The sequence below is a fragment of the Trachypithecus francoisi genome, unplaced genomic scaffold, assembly GCF_009764315.1.
Source record: "Trachypithecus francoisi isolate TF-2019V2 unplaced genomic scaffold, Tfra_2.0 Lachesis_group20, whole genome shotgun sequence".
NCBI classification, from domain to species: Eukaryota; Metazoa; Chordata; class Mammalia; order Primates; family Cercopithecidae; genus Trachypithecus; species Trachypithecus francoisi.
This window is the reverse complement of record NW_022681466.1, coordinates 12676549-12698867: the sequence shown is the minus strand read 5'-3', so window position 1 is coordinate 12698867 and position 22319 is coordinate 12676549. Positions and strand designations below refer to the sequence as shown.

The window sequence follows — 22319 nt, the reverse complement described above, 5'->3', positions numbered from 1 at the left end:
TCAAATTGTTTACGAAGCCAACCTCAGGGCCCGCCCCACCGCGAAGGATTGGCCGGCGGAGCCAGACCCGCGCAGTGATTGGAGAGCCCGGGCCTGGCGGAAGCGGGGCAGACCGGGAGGGGACTTGGATCATGGCTGCCGCGCCGCCGCTACGGGACCGCCTGAGCTTTCTACACCGGGTGAGTGAGGGCGGTCCGCCCGGGCCCCGGCCCCACGGCTTCTCTCGAGCACCGCGTTCCCCGGACTCGCCCCGGGCTTGAGCCGTTGACCCTGCGTCTCCGCGTCGGGTAGCTGCTCCTAGCCCCTTCGCCCGCGCCGACGCCCCGAGCTGTCCGCCCGCCGCGCCGTCCCGGGGCCTCCCAAGCCGGACCCACCGAGCGCAAGGGCGATGGGCACAGCCAGACCCTGGGGGAACGAACAGGCCTCGGCCAGCATTTAGTGGGCTCTGACAGGAGGGAAGGAGCGGCGGACCCAGTGGACGTGGAGCCGCTGTGTCCGTGCTGCCGGCGCCCAGGTGGCCTGGCGGCCCGCCGTCCTCCCTGACGGTGGCATTTCAGAGGACCCCGGTCCTGGAGAGGCACCCCTGGGTTGCAGAGAACACAGACATTTCGAAGGGACGGGGAAGGACACACCGTTGTAAGCCCCTCTTAGTAAACCCTCTGAGAAGGAGAGGCCGGGCCAGTTCCCAGGTGTCGTCCTGAGCAAACTGCCCTCTTTGGTCAGCCCTCAGCTTTCCTAGGCTGGACCTCAGAGGGGGCTGGGTGGGCCCAGGACGCGGCCTTCGGCTACCAGAAGTCACGCTAGGGTTGGTCAAGGCTCTCAGTGCAAGGTTTGGACAGAGTTGTTCTGTGCTGCGTTCTGCAGTTGTCAGCTGTCACCTGCAAACCTGTCTAGCTCCCCTTAGGGCTTGGTGGGCAAGTAGTGTCAGTGATGTGTGTCCACAGCCTCAGGAAACACTTCAGGTCCACATTTTCGTGTGTTGTCACTAGATCTCCGCCCTTCCAACTGAAAGGCTTCATCAACTCACATGGTCGGTCCCATGCTTGTCCTCTTAAATACTCTTGAACTCTATTCTGTCCTGAAACTGAATAATGCAAAAATGGGTGGTTCCAGTTTTCATCCCTATAAACCGTACATCTTTGTGCCAGTAAGTAAGCATGAAACGAATAAGTACATCTGCTGTTAGCGAACATAAAACACACGACATCAGTTGGTTCTTGGGGAGCGATGGAGCCAGTCAGGCTGAGCAGCTGTCACTCTGCCAATCCGGGCTCTTGGGAGGTGGAACCATTCATAATCCCCTGCATGGAAAAGGGCTTGCCTGGGCCTTGTTTGGCTTTGCTAGTCAGTAGGTAGGTGCAGGAGAAGTACTTTCAAATAGCCTTACGTGCTGGTAAGTGCAGGGAGGCTGGGGGCTGTGTCCCATCATAACCCAAGTGGCACAGCTCCTCCGTGGAGAACCACCACTGATTTGCCTCTTCTCCAAGGCTGTTCATCCTTGACTGTTGAGAGAGGACCCTGCTGCAGCCTCCCTGTGGCCAGTAGCACAGTTCTCACCCCTTCCCAGGCCTCTCTCCGGCCATGTCAATAGCGAGAGGTGGGCCGTTTCCATCCCCTTTGGAGGGCTGTGGACCCACCCCTGTGGGAGATGGCACCTCATCATGGCGGGGCTCTGGTTCCCTTTCAGCTCCCGATTCTTCTGAAGGGGACATCGGATGATGATGTCCCATGTCCGGGCTACCTGTTTGAAGAGATTGCTAGTATCCTTCCTCGACGTGCCGTGTGGGGGAAAGAATGGATGGCAGGGTCCAGAGTGGTGCGAAGGGTTCCTGGGGATTGTGCCGTCCCTAGGGGGATCCGCAGCTCCTTTATCATTGTAAGCAGCCGTGGGTGGGGTCTGAAGGCTGCAGTACTGATGGCACAGGAGACCTGAGAGGCCCTGCGCTCCTGACCGCAGAGCCTGCAGTAGGCGCCTCCAGGGAGCATGGACTGAGAGGTCCCAGGGCCCGGTCTCCCTGCGGCCCGGCGCAGCCTTCACCATCTCGCCCTTCCCTAACCCGAGCGTGCCACAGAAATCTCCCACGAGTCTCCGGGCAGCAGCCAGTGCCTGCTGGAGTACCTCCTGAGCCGCCTGCACAGCAGCTCCGGCCACGGGAAGCTCAAGGTGAGCCCCCGGGTGGTCAAGGGTCAGGCCTGCGGCCCGGCCCACGGTGGTGAGGCTGGAGGAGCAGATGAGCGGCCCAGGGTGGCAAGCAGCTCTGTGCCCTTTGGGTGCCCTGGGCCCTGCCCTGGGTGTCCTGTGTCCGGCCCGCCCAGCACTGCTAACCGCCCCACTCCCCAGGTGCTGAAGATCCTGCTCTATCTGTGCAGCCACGGCTCCTCCTCCTTCCTGCTCATCCTCAAACGCAACTCTGCCTTCATCCAGGAAGCTGCAGGTACAGGGGCTTTGGACAATGGGGGAGGGTGACAAATCCTCCAGGCTTGAGAAGGAAGACTTCAGCCAGAGCCCTCACCTGGGCCTGGTCCCCATCAAAGACCTGCCTTGCTGATCCTGGCCCATCCCTGGCCTCTCCACCTGCTGCCCACCCTCACCCCAGCTGGCCTACTCGGCCTCCCCTGACGTGCCCTGCCCCTCCCTCCGCTGGGTCCTCCGTGCCTCCCATGCGTCCCTGGGCCTTCACTGCGTCTGTCCCTGTGCTTGCTGCCCCGGGTGCCACTGTTTGTTTCTCTGTGTGCCCCACAGGTCTTCCCCCTCCATCCCAGTGCCCACACGTAGCAGACTCAGTGCCTGTTCACACGTCCTCCTCAGGCTGTGGGTTGTTGTTCTAGGGCTGCTCCTCAGAGCCCAAGACAGAGGGAAGCCATGGGAGGGCGGGACTGGGAGGCAGGAGAGGCGGGGCCCTGGCCAGTCGGTCTGTCCAGGCAGCAGGTGGGTCTGGGGGAGCCGTCCCGCAGGCTGGGGGGCAGTCCCTTGTGCCTCTGCCTAATGAGGACTTGTGGGGGCTTGGCCTGAGATCTTCCATGGGGCTCCAGATGGTCACTGGGCACACCATGTCTGGACCCCAGCCCAGCCCCTGAGAGGGGAATTCTGGGGAGGGAGACTGAGTCTCTGTCATGCTGCTGCTTGGTTATGGAGACCCTGAGCATGTCCGTCCACGGGGCTCACCCCAAAACCGGCGTCGAAACCAGTCTTGCCCCACTTTGTGACAAGTGGGCATGCAGCTCTAGGTGTCCCTCAGGGGCCAGTGCCCTGGGCCATTGACAGTTGTGACACATGACTTAGGCGGTAGATGCCCCTGAAGGAACGGCTGTGTGAGGGTGCTCTCGCCATCCTGATAGAGCGCCTCACAGCTTTGGGGCCAAGGCAGTAGCAGCCATTTATCCTCACCATTCAGCAGGTCAGAGGGCCCCGGGCTCCCAGGCCACTCCCGTGGCTGTGGTTGGTGCATGTATGTTGTGGCTTCAGTGGTCTCGGGGACATGCCCTGGGGTGGGGGCTGCAGCAGGTGGGGGGATGGGGCACGGCAGGCCCCAAGGATGCGAAAGGCTGTTCTTCAGACCCTGGATTCTTGTTGGCACTAGAGTCTCTCCTGTGCAGAGGCAGTTGTGGATGATGGCTGTCGCCTGCCGTGCCTGGGCACTGGCCCTGGGCGACGCACAGGCTGTGGGAGGTATCACGACAGTCCCCGTGAGGAAGGCAGGTGCCAGATGCTGCACATGAGAGACGGGGCGCCCCGCCCCAGACGGCGGGTGTGCAGCGAGGATGGCCCACCCCACACACACAGAGAGTCAGAAAGAGGAAAGAAACACAAAACGCAGCTGGCAGTTAAAGACAGGTTTTCTGTTTTTTTGGGGTTTTTTTGTTTTTTTTTTGAGACAGAGTCTTGCTCTGTCACCCAGGCTGGAGTGCAGTGGCCGGATCTCAGCTCACTGCAAGCTCCGCCTCCCGGGTTTACGCCATTCTCCTGCCTCAGCCTCCCGAGTAGCTGGGACTACAGGCGCCCGCCACCTCGCCCGGCTAGTTTTTTGTATTTTTAGTAGAGACGGGGGTTTCACCGTGTTAGCCAGGATGGTCTCGATCTCCTGACCTCGTGATCCGCCCGCCTCGGCCTCCCAAAGTGCTGGGATTACAGGCTTGAGCCACCGCGCCCGGCCCAAGACAGGTTTTCTTTAGTTAAAACCTGAGAGGCGCCCCCAGCCGACTGTGGTCAGAAGCCCTTTCTCTTACAGACTGAGAGTGTGTATTGGTTTTAGGGTGAGGGGCTCATCAGAAGCTCAGAATGTTTATGTGTGTGGAGAAGCTCATGGCAGGGTTGGAAGGATGGGAGGTTATCTTGGGACAGACATCTTGCCAGCCCAGAGGTGGATTTTCTGAAAGCTGGCGTCTTCCCGGCCGGAGGAGGGTTATCTCGGGCTGGCATGTCTCTGGTGGGGAAGGAGTTTGGAGTGTTTCTGGTTGGAGATGTTATTTGTAGTTTATGGTTGTGCTGACTTTAGCCATTAGGCTGATGCCCTTTGGATTTAGGCGGTTTTTGGTTAAGATGAACTTTAGAATGAGGGGCTTGTCCGAGATGGTGATGCTCCTGCTCTGTCACAGAGGAGGGCCAGCGCGAGTTGGCAGGCGAGTGCCCTGGGTTCCTGCGGGAAGATGGCAGCTGCAGGGGGTCAGTTTATCCAGCCACTGACTCAGCTTACGGCTGCCACCCTGGGCCCAGGGACAGCCAGGGGCGTCGTCTGCGAATCACAGGGCCAGCCTGCCAGGGTGGAGACAGGCAGCCAAGGGGCGCGAGTGGATTCGTCTGTGACTGAGGCTCTCCAGGGGTTCTCAGAGGTGCGGCTCTCAGCATGAGCCCTGAAAGGATGCCTCGGCTCCGGGTGCAGGCTCAGGGGGCCCTGGGGCCGGAAGATTTAAGGAAAGAAGTCCCAGTTCACCGTGAGAGGAACTCTCAGGGCCGGGGAGCCCGCGGCGGCTGAGACTGGGGATGGGTGGGTCCAGGTGGAGCTTTCAGGCTGTGATAAGAAGGCTGGTTTCTCCCTCCAGGCCCCAGAAGCCTCCGAGGGGTCCCTGGTGCACCTGGGGCAGGGAGAGTGGGCTGCGGGGAGGCCGCACCAGCTCAGGCACCAGGGGTTGCCAGCCCTGGGGGAGGTGAGGTGTTTGCGTGGAGAGCCTCTGTGGGGCATGGGTGGGGGGAGCCGACGGTCTGCTCTGGTGTGGCCTCTGTGGGGTCCTGGAGGAGGGCGTGCCAGTGGCCGTGACAGAAGGGCCTGGGTGGCAGGAACTTGTCACCCCGGAGTGGGCCCAGTTCACCATGTTCTGCAGGGAGCAGCGGTGCCAGGCTCAGCCCTGCCCCCCACTTGCCTTTTATGTTCTGCAGCTTTTGCGGGGCCCCCAGATCCTCTGCACGGGAACAGCTTGTACCAGAAGGTTCGGGCGGCCGCGCAGGTGAGCCCAGGAGCAGTGTCGCTCTGCGGGGTGCCCTTCCTCCTGTAGAGGGGCAGGAGTGGGGCCAGGATGTCAGCTGGGGGGTTTGCAGTTCTCCTGCCCGGGTCCCCTGCCTCTGCTCCTTGCTGGTGGACACAGAGCCTGTGTCCAACTGAGTGGCTCAGGAGAAGTATCCAGGGGACAGAACAGAGCTGATACGAGTGGCAGGGCGAGTATAGCAGGCCCCGGCATGAGGACGCTGAGGGCCTCCGCCTCCCCGTGTAGGACTTGGGGAGCACCCTGTTCTCGGACACCGTGTTGCCACTGGCTCCCTCCCAGCCTCTGGGGAACCCGCCTGCCACAGGTAGGTGACTGAGGGGACTGTGTCCAGTCCCGGCACCGGGTTTCTGCCTCCCTGAGTGTCCTCGGCATCTGTGCCACCCATGGGCAGGGCCGACGGTGGGGGCCGACTTGCCGCTGACAGAGGACCCTCTGCAGGCATGGGCTCCCAGGCCAGGCCGCACAGCACCCTCCAGGGTTTCGGCTACAGCAAGGAACATGGCCGCACCGGTGAGTGGGAAGGGCCTGCATGGGCCCCGGCATCTCAGGGTACAGGGATGAGGAGGGCAGTGGGGGCCGGACCATGCTGCCCCACCTGGTAGCTGCTGCCCCCCGTCTCCTCCCCTACACGGCCTCAGCCCTTCCTGTGGCTGTCCCCACTGCTGCCGTGGGGGTGGGGCAGGTGTGGCCAGGGCTGCTTTACGGACAGGCGAGAGAAACCAGGCTGAGCAAGAAATCAGGGCTGGGCCCCATGGCAGGGGTGAGTCCCACTCCGAGAGGGGCTGAGGGCTGTGCCCCTGGCTGTAGTGTGAGTAACTCAGGCAGTCCCGTGTGGAGCTGTTACAAGCTGAGGCAGTGCCAGTGGACAACTACTTGTTAGCGCCAGAAGAACCACAGGTGGCACCACTGCCTGCAGCTGGGACCCAGCCCCCGGCCCAGCTGTGCCCTGCTGCCAGACCCCAGGCGGTGTCTCGCCGCTCACCGTTAGGCTGTGTCACACTGTCCTGCATGCAGCCCAGGGCTCCTGCTGACACTTTGGTGTGGGGGCACCTTCTACAGGGAGCTCACGCGGGAGAGGCCGGCCCCTCCCCAAGCCCTGGACACACCTCCCTGAGCCAAGGCCGAGCCCAAGCCCCTTAGGACACCCTCACCCCCAGAGGACAGAGCAGAGGGATGGAGGCATAACTGCTGTGAGCTGGGGTGTCCAGGCCACTGGGCGTGGGAATGCCAAAGTGGAGTCCACCGGGAGCTTCCAGAGGGCCTGGGGCCCACCTGGAGGCCTCCCTACCTGCAGCGTGTACCCCGACCTCCCCAAGCCTGAGCAGGGAGCCCATGCGGGCACCCCGCTCCCAGAGAACGTGGGTGGGGGCCGCACTGGGCGGCCGTCCCATCTCCCTCTCCTCAGGTGCAGGCTCGGCAGGCGAAGCCTTCCTCTCCACCATCCAGAAGGCCGCAGAGGTGGTGGCCAACGCCATGCGCCCCGGGCCCGAGAGTCCCAGTACCCAGAGGCTCCTGCCGCGGGGTGACACCTACCAGCCTGCCACGATGCCTTCAGCCAGCCACGGTCCCCCAACCCTGGGGAACCCACTCCCCGGGGCTATTCCAGGTCCCCGAGGTATCGAGGCGAGGGCTCCTCCCCCTGGGGTCTGGGTCACTGCTTCCTGTCACCGCTGGGGCTTTGCAGCCATGGAGGCAAATCCCAGGGCCTCCCACACAGCAGGAGGGGACGGGACCCGAGGTGGAAGCAGTTGCCCACTGGGGCTGGTGTTTGCTGAAGCTGGAGCCAAGGTGGCCACCCATCCTCAGCTCAGGACTCAGTCCCCAAGGCCTTGGTCCCCAAGGCCTTGGTCCAGGGCCCCGGGAGGTGGGCATGGGGCTGGCCTGAAGCCCTGGGGATCTCACGGGCCATCCTGTTTCCTCCAGCCGTGGGGCATCAGCCTGGGCAGGCCGGAGGGGGCTGGGACGAGCTGGACAGCAGCCCCAGCTCTCAGAATTCCTCCCAGAACAGTGAGCTGAGCAGGGTCTCAGACTCGGGCAGTCATTCCGGCAGCGACAGCCATTCAGGGGCCAGCCGGGAGCCGGGCGACCTGCCAGAAAGGTGAGTGGGAGCTGCTGGATATGCGGGAGTGGTCTCGGAGCCACCACACCGCCCCCTCCCAGCGCGGCTCCTGCTCTCCAGGTTCTCCCCAGGGTGAGGCAGGGGTGGGGGCACGGCCCCAACTCACCCTTGACCCGGCCATGCCCCCTGGCAGAGTTGAGGTGGTGGCCCTGAGTGACTGTCAGCAGGAGCTGAGCTTGGTGAGGACTGTGACTCGGGGACCACGCGCCTTCCTGAGCCGCGAGGAGGCACAGCGCTTCATCAAAGCGTGAGTGCGCCTGGACCCGCCCGGCTCTGCCCCAGCCCCAACCCTGGGTGAGGGAGGAGGGGACGGGCCGCACTCACCACCCAGGCGTCCCCTCTGTGCAGGTGTGGACTGCTCAACTGTGAGGCTGTGCTACAGCTGCTGACCTGCCACCTGCGTGGGACCAGTGAGTGCACGCAACTGGTGAGCTGCGCATGCGGGCGGGAGGGCGTGACTGTGCGCATGCCTGTGTGCGGACGTTCCTGTGTGTGTGTGTGCGTGTGTGTGCTTGTATGGGCATACCTGTGTGTGAACATTCCTGTGTGTGTGGCTGTGCATGTGCACATGCCTGTGTCTATGCATGTGCCTGTGTGTGTATGCCTGTGCATGTGTGCGTGTGTACGTGACTTCATGTGTGTGGTTGTGTATGTATGTGCCTGTGTGTGTGTGCGTGCACATGAAAGTGTGGACACGCGTGGGCATGTTGCGGGGGTGTGCAGAGGAATGAAGGTAAGGCGATCAGAGCAGCAGATCATGTGCTTCTCGCTGGGGTCTGTCCAGGAGCTGGGGAGGACATGGCTCTGGTGTCCGGGAGCCGGGGTGTAAGGCGGTGGGGACAGGGCTCTGGTGTTCGGGAGCTGGGGTGTAAGGCGGTAAAGACAGGGCTCTGGAGGTGTAAGGCGGTGGGGACAGGGCTCTGGTGTTCGGGAGCTGGGGTGTAAGGCGGTGGGGACAGGGCTCTGGTGTTCGGGAGCTGGGGTGTAAGGCGGTGGGGACAGGGCTCTGGTGTTCGGGAGCTGGGGTGTAAGGTGGTGGGGACAGGGCTCTGGTGTCTGGGAGCTGGGGTGTAAGGCGGTGGGGACAGGGCTCTGGTGTCTGGGAACTGGGGTGTAAGGCGGTGGGGACAGGGCTCTGGTGTCTGGGAACTGGGGTGTAAGGTGGTGGGGACAGGGCTCTGGTGTCTGGGAGCTGGGGTGTAAGGTGGTGGGGACAGGGCTCTGGTGTCTGGGAGCTGGGGTGTAAGGCGGTGGGGACAGGGCTCTGGTGTCTGGGAGCTGGGGTGTAAGGCGGTGGGGACAGGGCTCTGGTAGAGCTGTCCCTGGTGCCTCCTGGCACTCTGGTCATTGAGGAGGAGGGAGAATAGGGAGAGAGATGGCCAGTCAGGCCTTCCTGGCATGGACCTGCTGCCCCATGGGTGCTGATATCCCCTCGCTTTGTCCGCAGAGGGCCCTGTGTGCCATCGCCTCCCTGGGGAGCGCCGACCTCCTTCCCCAGGAGCACATCCTCCTCCGCACCCGGCCGCGGCTGCAGGAGCTCAGCATGGGCAGCCCGGGACCTGTGACCAACAAGGCCACCAAGGTGGGCAGCTGCAGAGTACCACACACACCGGGGTCCAAGGGTACAGCAGGACATACACTGCAGTCCACGGCCACCCTGTCCCTGCCTGGTGCTTGGTCAGCCCTTCCCGGACCCGCCTCCTGAGTCCCTGTCCCACTGGCAGAGGGAGCAGCAGTGAGTCAGGGTCCTCACCTCCCTACTCCCTTCCTGCCTTCCACCCCAACTCCGCAGCACTCACAGTACACTGGCCTCTACCTGTTCCTGGAAGCCCCCAAACTCCTCTGCCTTAATGTTCCTGCCCTTGTGTCTCGGCTTACACCCACCTCTTCCAGGAAGCCCTCCCTGACTGCACATGCAGTTTGCCACCCATGACCCAGCTCATGCTCAGCTCCCAAGCTCCGGAGGGCAGAAGTGGTTCCATTGATCTCTGTGCACTTGAACACTCTGAACTGCCTGGAGGCTGCTGGAATCACACTGGGAGGCCTCTCTCTGCTGCCAGGCCCTGGCACCCTCCCTCTGCCTGTGGACACCCCCAGCTTCTTTCTTCCTGTTTTCTCCCTGGCTGCTGGAAACACATGTCCTCAGTCACCCATCTCCAAGTCATCCTTATCTAGCTCACCTTTCAGTCAGAGCGACAAGTGAGCCTGGGGTTTGCACCACCGCAGGGGAACCTCATAGTGGGGTTTCTAAAACGGGCATGCTGGAAGAACCCTGCGTCCAACAGTTGGAAACACCCAGATGTGCCGGGCCACGTGTGTTCACTCCCTCCAGCAGTGCCTGGTGGGTTATGACGGGGAGGGTGTCCATTGGTATAGTAGTGAGTGAAGGAACAAGATTTGAGGTGTGTGTGTGACACCTGCCCCCTGTCGCCAGCACCAGCCCAACAGCTGCTCTCTGGGATGACAACTGGGTGCACTGCTCCAGCCCCCTCCTGGCAGCCGGCGTTCTGCCCAGAGCTGGCCCTGCCCTCTGAGTGGAAGAACTGAGGAGGTCCTAGGGAGAGGTGGGCCCTGGTCCCCACAATTTCCAGGGCTGCATAGGAACCTCTCTGGTTCCTCCTTCCTTCCTCTTTCAGATCCTGAGGCACTTTGAGGCCTCCTGTGGGCAGCTGTCCCCTGCCGGGGGCACCTCAGCCGAGCCTGGCCCCACAGCTGCCCTCCCAGGCCCATCTGACCTGCTGACCGATGCTGTGCCTCTCGCTGGGAGCCAACTCTTCCTCCAGCCTCTGAGTTCAACCGCAGTCTCATGCCAGAGCCCTGCTCCCTCATCTGGGATGCCACCCAGCCCTGTGCCCACCCCACCCCCGGATGCCTCCCCCATTCCAGCCTGCGGAGACCCCAGCAAGGCCAAGGCCAGACTGGCAGAAAGCAGGGGGTGGGGACCTGAACAGGTCCTAGGGGGCACAGACAGCCCAAAGAGAGGCCCCAGCAACTGTGCGTGGAGCCGCGACTCCTTGTTTGCTGGTATGGAGCTGGTGGCCTGCCCCCGCCTGGTGGGGGCCGGCGCTGCTGCAGGAGAGTCCTGCCTTGATGCTCCCCGAGCCCCCCAAACATCATCCCAGAGGACAGCAGTCAAAGAGCCTCCTGGCTCAGAGCCGTCAGCTTTTGCGTTCCTGAACGCCTGACCCGATGGCCTGGCCCTGGAGTCGTCAGCTTCAGCTGCTGCCTGGGGGGCTCTGTGTTTCCTGAGCAGCCTCAACCGCAGCTGCTACCGTCTCCAGGCAACTTGACCTGAGAGGAGGACCCTAGGGCTACCTCAGTTTCCCCCATCTCCTCTGCCAGAGGCTCTGGCTATTTGGACTTGAATCCCTACAAGGGATAGGCAGGTGGCAGGGCCTCAGAAGGGTTGATCTCAGGGGTCCCAGGGGGCAGCCCCTGCTTGTCTTGCCCTCAGACATGAAGTTTCTTGTGTGAATATGGAAGTGACTACCAGGTTCTTTATTTCATTTTGATCTCAGCTCCCTCCTCCCCAGGAGGTCATGAGCAGCAAGCCACCGCCTCCTCATCCCTTCGGGGTGCGCTGGGGGCCGAGACTGGGTTTGGTGCACGGGGGTGGAGGGTGTCTTGTCCCGGCTGCCTTGTGCTGTCTGGTCTTTGACCGTTTCAAGTTTCAGATCCCCACGTGGCCCTTCCCTGGCTCTCCCCTGCTCCTTCCTGCTGTAATTGCTTCCTGCACACGAAGCCTCTGATTGGAGCCTCTGGTCCGTCTCAGAAGAACCTTCCGAGAGCGCTGGGGTTTATGCGTTCTGAATAAACACTACTGTTTACATGAAGCCCGGCCATTTATTTTTCTTTTTTGTGGATGTGCATTTTAATAGAAATGTCATCAGTAAGGGGCACACACAGGACTGCTTTCCTCAGAGCAGGGACCGCGCTGCTCCTGAAACGTGGTAGAACCCCCCCAGTGGCACTCTTCTGGCAGTTAACCTTCATGGCAAGGTTTTAAACTATGAGACTCAGTTTGTTAAATAAATAATAGACTCTGTGGGTTCTCTATTTCTAATTTCAGCAGTTTGTGTCTTCAGGGGATCGGTCCATTTTATATCAGTTGCTGAATTTGTGATTCCGTTTTTTGCAGTATTCCTTTATTCTTCATTTCATGCCTGTGGGGCTGTAGTCACACTACCACATTCTTCCTGTCATTCCTAATATGGGTCACTTGTTTTCCCTTTTTCTTGGTCAGGCAGTTTATTAATGTTAGTTTCTTCAAAGAACGAACTTTTGGTTTTATTTTTTTCTACTTCACTAATTTGTTTTTCAGTTTCCTAGTTCACTAATTTCTGTTCTTTATTGTTTCCTTTCTTCTGCTTTGGGCTTATTTTTATTTTTTCAGTTTCTTCTTCTTTTTTTTTTTTTTTGAGACAGAGTCTCGTTTTGTCGCCAGGCTGGAGTGCAGTGGCACAATCTCGGCTCACTGCAACCTCCGCCTCCGGGGTTCAAGTGATTCCCCTGCCTCAGCCTCCTAAGTAGCAGGGATTACAGGCGCCCACCACTGTGCCAGGTTAATTTTTTGTGTTTTAGTAGAGATGGGGTTTCACCATGTTAGCCAGGATGGTCTCGATCTCCTGACATCATGACCCACCTGCCTCGGCCTCCCAAAGTGCTGAGATTACAGGTGTGAGCCACCGTGTCCGGCCTATTTTTTCAGTTTTTTAAGGTGGAAGTTTAGATGATTTATTCGTGACCTTTATTTTCTAATATGAGCATTGTAATGCTATAAATAGTTCCTGTGAACACTACTTTGGCTGCATCCTGTGAATTTTGGTACATTTAAATTTTTATTTAGCTCTAAATTTTTTTTTTTTTTTTTTTTAAGACGGAGTCTCGCTCTGTCACCGGGCTGGAGTGCTGTGGCTGGATCTCAGCTCACTGCAAGCGCCGCCGCCTGGGTTCACGCCATTCTCCTGCCTCAGCCTCCCGGGTAGCTGGGACTACAGGCGCCGGCCACCTCGCCCGGCTAGTTTTTTGTAGTTTTTAGTAGAGACGGGGTTTCACCGTGTTAGCCAGGATGGTCTCGATTTCCTGACCTCGTGATCCACCCGTCTCGGCCTCCCAAAGTGCTGGGATTACAGGGTTGAGCCACCGCGCCCGGCCTAGCTCTAAATATTTTTAAATTTATCTTGAGACTTCCTTTTTGTCCAATGGGTTATTTTAAAGCATATTATGTTATGATTTAATTCTGATAGCATATTTTGTATGATTTCTGTTACATTGTTTAAAGATTTCAGGCAACATAGCAAGACCCCATTTCTACAAAAGAAAAAAAAAAAATTAGCCAGGCATGGTCCCGGCTACCCAGGTGGCTGAGGCAGGAGGATTGCTTGAACTCCACAGGTCAAGGCTGCAGTGAGTCTTGATTGTGCCATTGCACTCTAGCTCTATCACCTAGTGCAGTGGTGCGGTCACGGCTCACTGCAGTCTCAACCTCCTGAGTTCAAGCAGTCCTAAGCAATCCTCATGCCTCAGTCACCACACATGGTTTTTTGTTTTTGTTTTTGTTTTTTTGGTAGAGACGGGGCTCTCGCTGTGTTGCCCATGCTGGTCTCCAACTCCTGGCCTCCTGCAATTCTCCCACCTCAGCCTCCCAAAGTATCAGGATGACAGGCATGAGCTGCTGTGCCTGGCCTCACACTTTTGTTAAGGATTTCAAACTTTTGTTAAAGTTTGTTTTATGGCCAAGAATATAGTTTATCTTGGTGGATGTTCCATGTACACTTGGTCTAGAAAACTAGAGATCAATATCCTTCAGGAATACAGATGCAAAATTCCTCAAGAAAACAACAAAATGAATCCAATAATATATGAAAAGTATAATACATCACTATAAGTGGAATATATCCCAGGAATGCAAGGCGGTTTCAACCTATGAAAATCAGTGTAATTCAATCCATCATATTAACAGTAAAGAAAAACCGCATGTTCATCTTATGCAGAAAAAGCAAGAAACAAAATAAATTCAACATTCACTCATGACCCCAAAACGCTCCTCAATTTCACAAGCTAGAAATGTAAGAGATCTTTTGCGTGGCAAGGGGCTTCTGCAAAAACCCCTCAGCTGACATCGTGCTTACTGCTGAAGGACTGACTGTTTTTCCCCTGCGATCGGAAAGAAGGCCATGGTGTGCACGCTAACCATTTCTGTTCAGCATTACACTGAAGCCATGGTCGGTTCGATAAAGCAAGAAAAAACAAGAAAGCCAGGCACGTTAGAAAGGAAGAAATAAAACATACTGTTCACAGAGAACAGGACTGTCGAAAATCCCATGAAATCTACCAAAAACTTCCTAAGAAGTGAGGTTAGCAAAGACACAGGCTCCAGGGTAAATACACTAAAATCAATTGCACTTGTGTAATAGCAATAAACAATGGGACATTAAAGCATAAAAAACTACCATTTGTAATGGCACTCCAAAAATGAAATAATTAGGTGTAAATTAGAAAGATATAGGTAGGATGTGTATGCTGAAAACTACAAAATACTGAAGAAATCAATGAAGATCCAAATCAGTGGAGAGATATACCATGTTCATCAATTATGGTATCAATTCTTCCCAAATTACAGGTCGGCAGATTTAGATAGTGACAAGCTGAAACTAAAATTTATAAGAAAACTCAAAAGGATTGGAATAGCCAAGGTAATTTGGAAAAAGAAGAACAAAGGACTGAAAACCCGATTTCAAGATTTACTATAGGCCAGGTGCAGTGGCTTAGATCTGTAATCCCAGCACTTTGGGAGGCAAAGGTGGGAGAATTGCTTGAGCCTAGGAATTTGAGACTAGCCTGGGCAATAGGTGAGACCCCCATCTCTGCAAAAAAGAAAAAAAAAAGGCGCACTAATCAAGTGGTATTGGTGAAAAGGTGGAAACACAGATCAATGGACTAGTATATTGTTCAGAATAGACTATATGGTCAACTGCCCTGCTACAAACATGTAAAGGTTCTTTTTGAAAATTTTTTGCATATAGAGGCTTAATGAAGAAAGAGCAGCCTTTCAACAGATGGTACTGGAACAACTGGGCCCCCATATGCAAAACAGAAAAAAAAAGAACCTTGGCCCATACCTCACACCTTACATAAAATTTAAACTGAATCATAGACCTAAATATGAAAGCTAAAACCATAAAATGGCCGGGCGCGGTGGCTCAAGCCTGTAATCCCAGCACTTTGGGAGGCCGAGACGGGCGGATCACGAGGTCAGGAGATCGAGACCATCCTGGCTAACACGGTGAAACCCCGTCTCTACTTTAAAAAATACTAAAATCTAGCCGGGCGAGGTGGCGGGCGCCTGTAGTCCCAGCTACTCCGGAGGCTGAGGCAGAAGAATGGCGTAAACCCGGGAGGCGGCGCTTGCAGTGAGCTGAGATCCCGCCACTGCACTCCAGCCCGGGCTACAGAGCGAGACTCCGTCTCAAAAAAAAAAAAAAAAAAAACCATAAAACTTCTAGAGGAAAACAGAGGAGAAAATATTGTCTCTAGATTAGCCAATGTCATCATATACAAGATATAAAAAGCACAAATAATAAAATAAAAAGTTGGACTTTATTAAATTTAAAAACTTCTCTTTGGGCCAGGTGTGGTGGCTCATGCCTGTAAGCCCAGCACTTTGGGAGGCCGAGGTCGGAGATCACTTGAGGTTAAGAGTTCAAAACCAGCCTGGCCAACATGGCAAAACCCTGTCTCTACTAAAAATACAAAAATTAGCATGGTGGTGCAAGCCTGTAGTCCCCGCTACTCGGGAGGCTGAGGCAGGAGAGTAGATTGAACCCACAAGGCAGAGGTTGCAGTGAGCCAAGATCATGCCACTGTACTCCAGCCTGGGCAACAGAGGAAGACTCCATCTCAAAAACAAAACAAAATAAAACAAACTTCTCTTTGAATGACACAGTTAAGAAATGGAAAGAAGCCACAGACTGGGGGAATTTATTTGCAAATCACACATCTCATGAAAGACATATAAAGACCATTTGAAGAACACTGAAAAGTAAAAAATAAACCACCCCAAATTTCAAAGAAGGCAAATGATTTGAACAGATACTTCGCTAAAGAAGATACATGAATATCTGACACAGAAGCACATGAATAGATAGATTCTCAACATTGTTAGTCTTCAGGGAAGTGCAATTTATAAAATATTGGATCCCATTACATACCTATTAATATGACTTAAAAACATAAAAGCAGGCTGGGCGCTGTGGCTCATGCCTGTAATCCCAGCAATTTGGGACACTGAGGCAGGCAGATCACGAGGTCAGGAGATTGAGACCATGCTGGCTAACACAGTGAAACCCTGTCTCTACTAAAAAAAAAAAATTAGCCGGGCGAGGTGGCAGGTGCCGGTGGTCCTAGCTACTCGGGAGGCTGAGGCAGGAGAATGGCGTGAACCCTGGAGGCAGAGCTTTCAGTGAGCCAAGACCACATCACTGCACTCCAGCCTGGGCAACAAGCAAGACTCCATCTCAAAAATAAATAAATAAATAAATAAAATAAAAACAAATAAATAAGTAAACAAGTAAAACCAAACCCACAATACCAAGAGCCGAGGAGGATGGGGAGCAACTGCAGCGCCTGTGGCACTGGTGGGAGTGTAGAGCTGTATAACTTCTTTGGAAAATAGCTTAGTAGGTCGGTGGAGTGGTGGCTCATGCCTGTAATCCCAGCACTTTGGGAGGCCGAGGCGGGTGGATCACCTGAAGTCAGCACAGTTCAGAAGACCAGCCTGGCCAATATGATGAAACCCTGTCTGTACTAAAAATACAAAAATTAGCCCGGCATGGTGGTGTGTGCCTGTAATCCCAGCTACTCGGGAGGCTGAGACAGGAGAATCACTTCAGCCCAGGAAGCGGAGGTTGGAGTGAGCCAAGATCATGCCATTGCACTCTAGCCTGGGCGACAGAATGAGACTCCATCTCGAAAAAGAAAAGAAGGCCAGGCGCAGTGGCTCACGCCTGTAATTCCAGCACTTTGGGAGGCCGAGGTGGGCAGATCATGAGGTCAGGAGATCGAGACCATCCTGGCTAACACGGTGAAACCCCGTCTCTACTAAAAATACAAAAAATTGGCCGGGCGCGGTGGCTCAAGCCTGTAATCCCAGCACTTTGGGAGGCCGAGATGGGCGGATCACGAGGTCAGGAGATGGAGACCATCCTGGCTAACACGGTGAAACCCCGTCTCTACTAAAAATACAAAAAATTAGCTGGGCGTGGTGGCGAGCGCCTGTAATCTCAGCCACTGGGAGGCTGAGGCAGGAGAATGGCATGAACCCAGGAGGCGGAGCTTGCAGTGAGCCCAGATCGCACCACTGCACTCCAGCCTGGGCAACAGAGCGAGACTCTGTCTCAAAAAAAAAAAGAAAAAGAAAAAGAAAAGAAAAAATAGCTTGGCAGTTTCCTTTTTTTTTTTTTTTCTGAGACAGAGTCTTGCTCTGTCGCTCAGGCTGGAGTGCAGTGGTGATCTCCGCTCACTGCAATCTTCACCTCCCAGGTTCAAGCGATTCTCCTGCCTCATCCTCCCGAGTAGCTGGAACTCCAGGTGGACGCCACCAGGCACGGGTAATTTTTTTGGATTTTTACTAGAGACGGGATTTTGCCATGTTGGCTAGGCTGGTCTCGAAATCCTGACCTCAGGTGATCCGCCCACCTCAGCGTCGCAAGGTTCTAGAATTACAGGCGTGACCCACTGCGCCCGGCCAGCAGTTTCTTATAAACTGTCATATGATCCAGCAACCCCACTGCTGGGTATTTACACAAGAGAAATGAAAAGTTGTGTCCACACAGAAGCCGGTGAGTGAATGTTTATGGCAGCGTCATTCATAATTGCCAAGCACCAGGAACAATCTCTGCGTTCTTCATTTGATGAATAAAATAAGCAAATGTGGTTGACACTGGTTACAGGATACCACTCAGCAATAAACAGGAACCAGCATGAATCTCAAAATGCGAAGTGGTAGAAGCCAGACCCACAGGCTACGCGCTGCGTGACATCCCTTTTGTGTAACATTCTGGAAAAGGCCGCCTCTAGGGATGGAGAACAGAGAGAACTGAGCAGCCGCCACCAGCGGTCAGCAGGTGCGGGATCCGGAGGGAGAATGTTCTGTAACTAAGTTACACAACTCCACTGCTCACCAAAAAATGTGGATTTTACTGTATATAAATCAAACTTTTTATTTTATAGAGCATTGGACTTTTTAAAAAGCGGCGGCAGGGGAGACCAGTGTGCTGTGACTTTTAGGGGAAGGATGCTTCCCTGGAGAGGACCCGGGCAGGATCCCCAGGGCTTCCGCAGGGAGGGGAGTCACAGAGCTGCTACGCACGGGGCGCAGCGCTAAAACTTTGGAGAAGGAAGAAAAACAACAACAAAGCAGAGCGAAGGGAAGGAGGTCAGGGAGGTTAGCAAGGCGCCCACACGCCCTCGTGGTCGTACTGGGTAAGGAGGGGAGGCGCGCACGCGGGTGGGGACAGGGCGGCCTAGGACAGCAGGGGAGCCCGGGGCCGCGGGAGTGCAGCGGCCTGGGGTAGTCGGGAGCGGAGCCGAGGCCCCATGCTCCTAGTGCCCTCCGTGGTGTCTCCTTCCCAGGCCCTGCGTGCCCCGCCCACATCTGCCTTTCCCCGCCCACATCTGCCACGCCCCACTCGCCCGTCACACCCCCACTTCACGCCCCGCCCACAACCACTGGGCCCCCGGCCAGCTCCGCCCGCCGCCTCGGCACCCCGCCCCCTACATGACCCGCCCCTTTCCAGCCGCGTCCAATCGGCCGCCCGCCGCCGTCGCGTCCCTCAGCTATCAGCCCCTCCTCCCACGCTTGAACTTCGCGAAGGACAGCCGAGCGGCCCAATGAGTTACCGGGACGGCCTGAGCGGGAGCGTGAAGGGCCAATCCGGAGTCGGCGCGCGCAGGAAAGGCGGGCCAGCGTGACGGGCTGGGGAGGTGGTGCCAGGCTGGTTGCTATCTGCCGCCGCCGCTCACCCCGGTCCCCCGGCCGCTTCATTGTCACCGGGCCTCTGGGCAGTGTTGGGGTGGCGGGGCGCCAGGTCACCGACGCGAGCTTTGGGCGGGACTGGTTCCGCATCTCTCCCCGCCGGCCGAATCTGCAGGCCCCGCGCGCCAGGCCCGCTTGGCGGCTGCGCCCCCAGCCCGCGCAGGTGAGGGGGCCCGGGCAAGGGATGGGGTTGCAGGGCGCGCGGAGGTTGGGGGGATCCGGAGCCCGCGCAGGTGGGAGGTCCTGGTCAAGTGATGAAGTGATGGGGCACGCACAGGTGAGGAGGGGATCTGGTGCCCGCGCAATTGAGGGAGGGGTCCGGGGGAAGTGAGGGGAGGGGGATCCAGGGTGCCCACAGGTGAGGGGGGTCTGGAGCCCGCGCAGGTGAGGAGAGGCTCGTGCCTGAGGGTGTGGGTCCCCACCTCCACCCCCTCCATCTCCCTCCACTGCCCTCCGGTCCCCAGGACAACATGGAGTCCAGTCCTGGCATCTCTGGCCCGGCTGCCTTAAACCCTAGGGGAAATGGGGAGATGGGAGCTGCCCCGTGGACAAGTGGAGGCCTCTGCTCTGCGCATGGGCTCTGGTCTCGCTGTCCAGGGTCAGGGTCAGGGTCAGGGTCAGGGTCAACCCACGCCGGGGACCAGGTCTGGACTCTGGTCATCACTCCCCGCCCCTTCAGGTCCTGGGAGGGACACAGTTTTATCCAAGATGTAGTGGCCTCCTAGGCCTCCCTTCTTCTGGCCTGGAGGTTTCCATGGAGAGGCCGTGTTCGCCATCCCAGAGCCGCTTGCATGTGGGGCTGGGAGAGCAGAGCCCTGGGCTCCAGGGTCTTGCATGGGTCCAGCCAGGGATGGACAGTGCCCTGCAGGAGGAGGGTGTTAAGTTCCATCCGCACAATCAGAAGTGCATAACTGCGGACTTGGACCTGGTCAGTGGCAGGGTCAGCCTCTAGGGGGTAGGGGTATCCACCTCTCCATGGAAGGGACCTTGGGGGACCTGCTGCGGGGTGCTGGGCTGAGGGAAGCCCAGGGTGACCTTGGGCGATAGATTGGGTGCCTGCTGGCCCACTGGAGGCCGCCGCGGCAGGGAGGTAATTCTCAACGTTGGTTCCTGGCGCCAGCCTCTCCCATTCATCTACTGGTTCAGCTGAGCGCCTTCCCCTGCGGGTGCTGGGGTTGCACTGGAGCCAACTGTGTACAGCCACGGGAAGGGAGTCAGAGCCGGATGGGGAGTGAAGAGTGATGGGTGCTCAGGGAAGGCCTCTGAGTGCAGGGAGGGAGTGTCCTGAGACCTAGAGGCAGGGGACGCCCGGGCCAAGCTGGCTGAGTTTGAGGAGCACCAGGGAGGCTGTGTTGGCTAAAGCCACAACAAAGGGACACAGCAGGGGAGCTGATGAGGTCACAGAGAATACAGGGTCAGATCTTGCAGGAGTTGGATGTGTGGGTTTTATTCTCTGTGCCTAGGAAGCTGTTGCAGGGTTTTTGGTAGGGGCACATGCACGAGCTGAGACCCATTCAGAAAGATCAGCTGAGGTGCCAAGGCGGGGTGGGCTGGGGGCTGGCAGGGTTTGCTCTGAGAAGTTCCAAAGTAAGGAAGCCAGCATCCGCAGGCTTATCCCCTCTGTCGTCAGAACACCCATCCCCTGCTGGAATAACACGTTACCCAGTGAGTGCTCGCCCAGTGCGGCCTTGAGGCCTTGAGACCAGCACCTCGTCTGGACCTCACAAAACCACCCCCACTTTTTTTTTTTTTTTTTGAGATGGAGTCTCGCTCTGTTGCCCAGGCTGCAGTGCAGTGGCATGATCTTGGCTCACTGCAAACTCTGCCTGCCAGATACAAGCAATTCCCCTGCCTCAGCCTCCCGAGTAGCTGGGATTATAGGTGCCCGCCACCACGCCCAGCTAATTTTTTGAATTTTTTAGTAGAGGTGAGGTTTCACCATGTTGCTTAGGCTGGTCTTGAACTCCTGAGCTCAGGCAATCCGCCCGCCTTGGCCTCCCTAAGTGTTGGGAGTACAGGAGTGAGCTGCTGCGCCTTGCCAACACGCAACCCCTTTTTAAAATGTGTATTTTACAGAGATGGGCGCGGTGGCTCATGCCTGTAATCCCAGCACTTTGGGAGGCTGAGGCAGGTGAATGACTTGAGGTCAGGAGTTCGAGACCAGCCTGTTCAACATGGCAAAACCCTGTCTCTATTGAAAATACAAAAATTAGCCAGGTGTGGTGGCGGGCACCTGTAATCCCAGCTGCTTGGGAGGCTGAGGCAGGAGAATCGCTTGAACCTAGGAGGCAGAGGTGGCAGTGAGCTGAGATGGCACCACTGCACTCCAGCCTGGGTGATAAGAACTATACTCCATTTCAAAAAAAAAAAATCAAATGTCCATTTTACAGAAGAAGAGACTGGGGCTCGGGCAGTGACTTTCTCAGAATCACGGTGTGGGGTAGATGGCAGAACCCAGCTCACATCGACAGTGGCCTGTGGCCCAGGCTCCCTCTGGGGTGCTGCTGGCTTGTTCCCACCCACGGGCCTTGCCTTCGCTGCCCACCTGCCCATCATCTGGGGCCCTCCTGGACGTTGGGCTCAGAACAGCTCCCTCCTGTTCCTGTTGAGGAGCCTGCCACCGGCCAGAGGGCTACATAGGTTGTGACAGGCCTTCCTGGGAAGCTTGGTGGCCAGTGGAGCCGGGTGTCCCGGGCTGGCTGAGGCTGGGCTGGAGGCGGTGGGTGCAGGGGACTATAGTTCCCCCACCCACAGCATCTCATTGCAGCTCTTGCTTCCCCGCTCAGGACCTGCCTCGTCCACCATGAAAGGCACCCGGGCCATCGGCAGCGCCCCGGAGCGCAGCCCGGCAGGTGTGGACCTGAGTCTGACAGGTCTCCCTCCGCCTGTGTCCCGGCGCCCTGGCAGCGCCGCCACCACCAAGCCCATCGTCCGCTCTGTCTCCGTGGTCACAGGCAGCGAGCAGAAGAGGAAGGCGCTGGTAAGTACTGCGGCCTGGGGATCCGGGCCCCTGCCTCCTGGAGGGCTGTTGTTTGGTTGGCATCTGACTCCTGGGTCCAGCTCACATGTGAACAAGTGCCTCACATCTGGACGTGTTGGAGCCTTGTGGCTGTTCCGGGGGCAGGTAGGACTTGAGTCTTACAGGCGTGGACGCTGAATCACTAGAAGGTCAAGCCAGAGCCTGGGTTCTTTCAGCACCAGCCCCAGGCCTCCTGTGCCACCGCCCCTTAGATTCGTTTGAATCCTCAAGAAGTGGGGTTGGCTGGGCTCGGTGGCTCACACCTGTAATCCCAGCACTTTGGGAGGCCAAGGCAGGCGAATCACCTGAGGTCGGCAGTTCAAGACCAGCCTGACCAAGATGGTGAAACTCCGTCTCTACTAAAGATATAAAAAAAGGCCGGGCGCGGTGGCTCAAGCCTGTAATCCCAGCACTTTGGGAGGCCGAGATGGGCGGATCACAAGGTCAGGAGATCGAGACCATCCTGGCTAACATGGTGAAACCCCGTCTCTACTAAAAATACAAAAAACTAGCCGGGCGAGGTGGCGGGCGCCTGTAGTCCCAGCTACTTGGGAGACTGAGGCAGGAGAATGGCGTGAACCCGGGAGACGGAGCTTGCAGTGAGCCGAGATTGCGCCACTGCACTCCAGTCTGGGCGACAGAGCGAGACTCCGCCTCAAAAAAAA

General features: G+C 57.2%; 2 protein-coding genes across 19 annotated transcripts in view; both read left to right on the top strand.

The window, feature by feature from the left end:
- Positions 1–61: 61 nt before the first annotated feature.
- On the top strand, positions 62–11433 carry TEPSIN (TEPSIN adaptor related protein complex 4 accessory protein). 13 transcript variants are annotated; one of them, XM_033182564.1, is made up of 13 exons: positions 62–179; positions 1688–1760; positions 2073–2164; positions 2342–2435; positions 5375–5442; positions 5707–5785; positions 5920–5991; positions 6887–7296; positions 7332–7579; positions 7731–7847; positions 7949–8027; positions 9048–9182; positions 10237–11433. In XM_033182564.1, exons 1-13 carry the CDS (start codon positions 132–134, stop codon positions 10783–10785), a joined length of 2064 nt encoding a protein of 687 aa, XP_033038455.1. In that variant the 5' UTR covers positions 62–131; the 3' UTR covers positions 10786–11433. The 13 variants fall into 13 exon arrangements, with proteins under 13 accessions (XP_033038455.1, XP_033038458.1, XP_033038454.1 ...); XM_033182567.1 differs by having other exon boundaries at positions 2067–2164; positions 6887–7096; positions 7405–7579; XM_033182563.1 differs by having other exon boundaries at positions 2067–2164; positions 7734–7847.
- Positions 11434–18555: 7122 nt separating this feature from the next.
- The window catches only part of CEP131 (centrosomal protein 131), a 38346-nt gene continuing 34582 nt past the window's right edge, over positions 18556–22319 (top strand). For 5 of the 6 annotated variants that reach the window (XM_033182558.1, XM_033182557.1, XM_033182561.1 and 2 more), the window contains exons 1-2: positions 18556–18798; positions 21422–21615. In XM_033182558.1, coding sequence (XP_033038449.1) covers positions 21439–21615 — 177 coding nt within the window. In that variant the 5' untranslated portion in view covers positions 18556–18798; positions 21422–21438. The remainder of the gene's footprint in view (positions 18799–21421; positions 21616–22319) is intronic. The other variant, XM_033182560.1, reaches the window with a different exon arrangement.

Coding starts and splice junctions, on each gene's coding strand:
- TEPSIN (XM_033182562.1), top strand. CDS start 132: ATGGCTGCCGCGCCGCCGCTACGGGACCGCCTGAGCTTTCTACACCGG. Junction 1,761..2,066: donor CCTGTTTGAAGAGATTGCTA/GTATCCTTCCTC, acceptor AACCCGAGCGTG/CCACAGAAATCTCCCACGAG. Junction 7,297..7,331: donor CCCATCCTCAGCTCAGGACT/CAGTCCCCAAGG, acceptor AAGGCCTTGGTC/CAGGGCCCCGGGAGGTGGGC.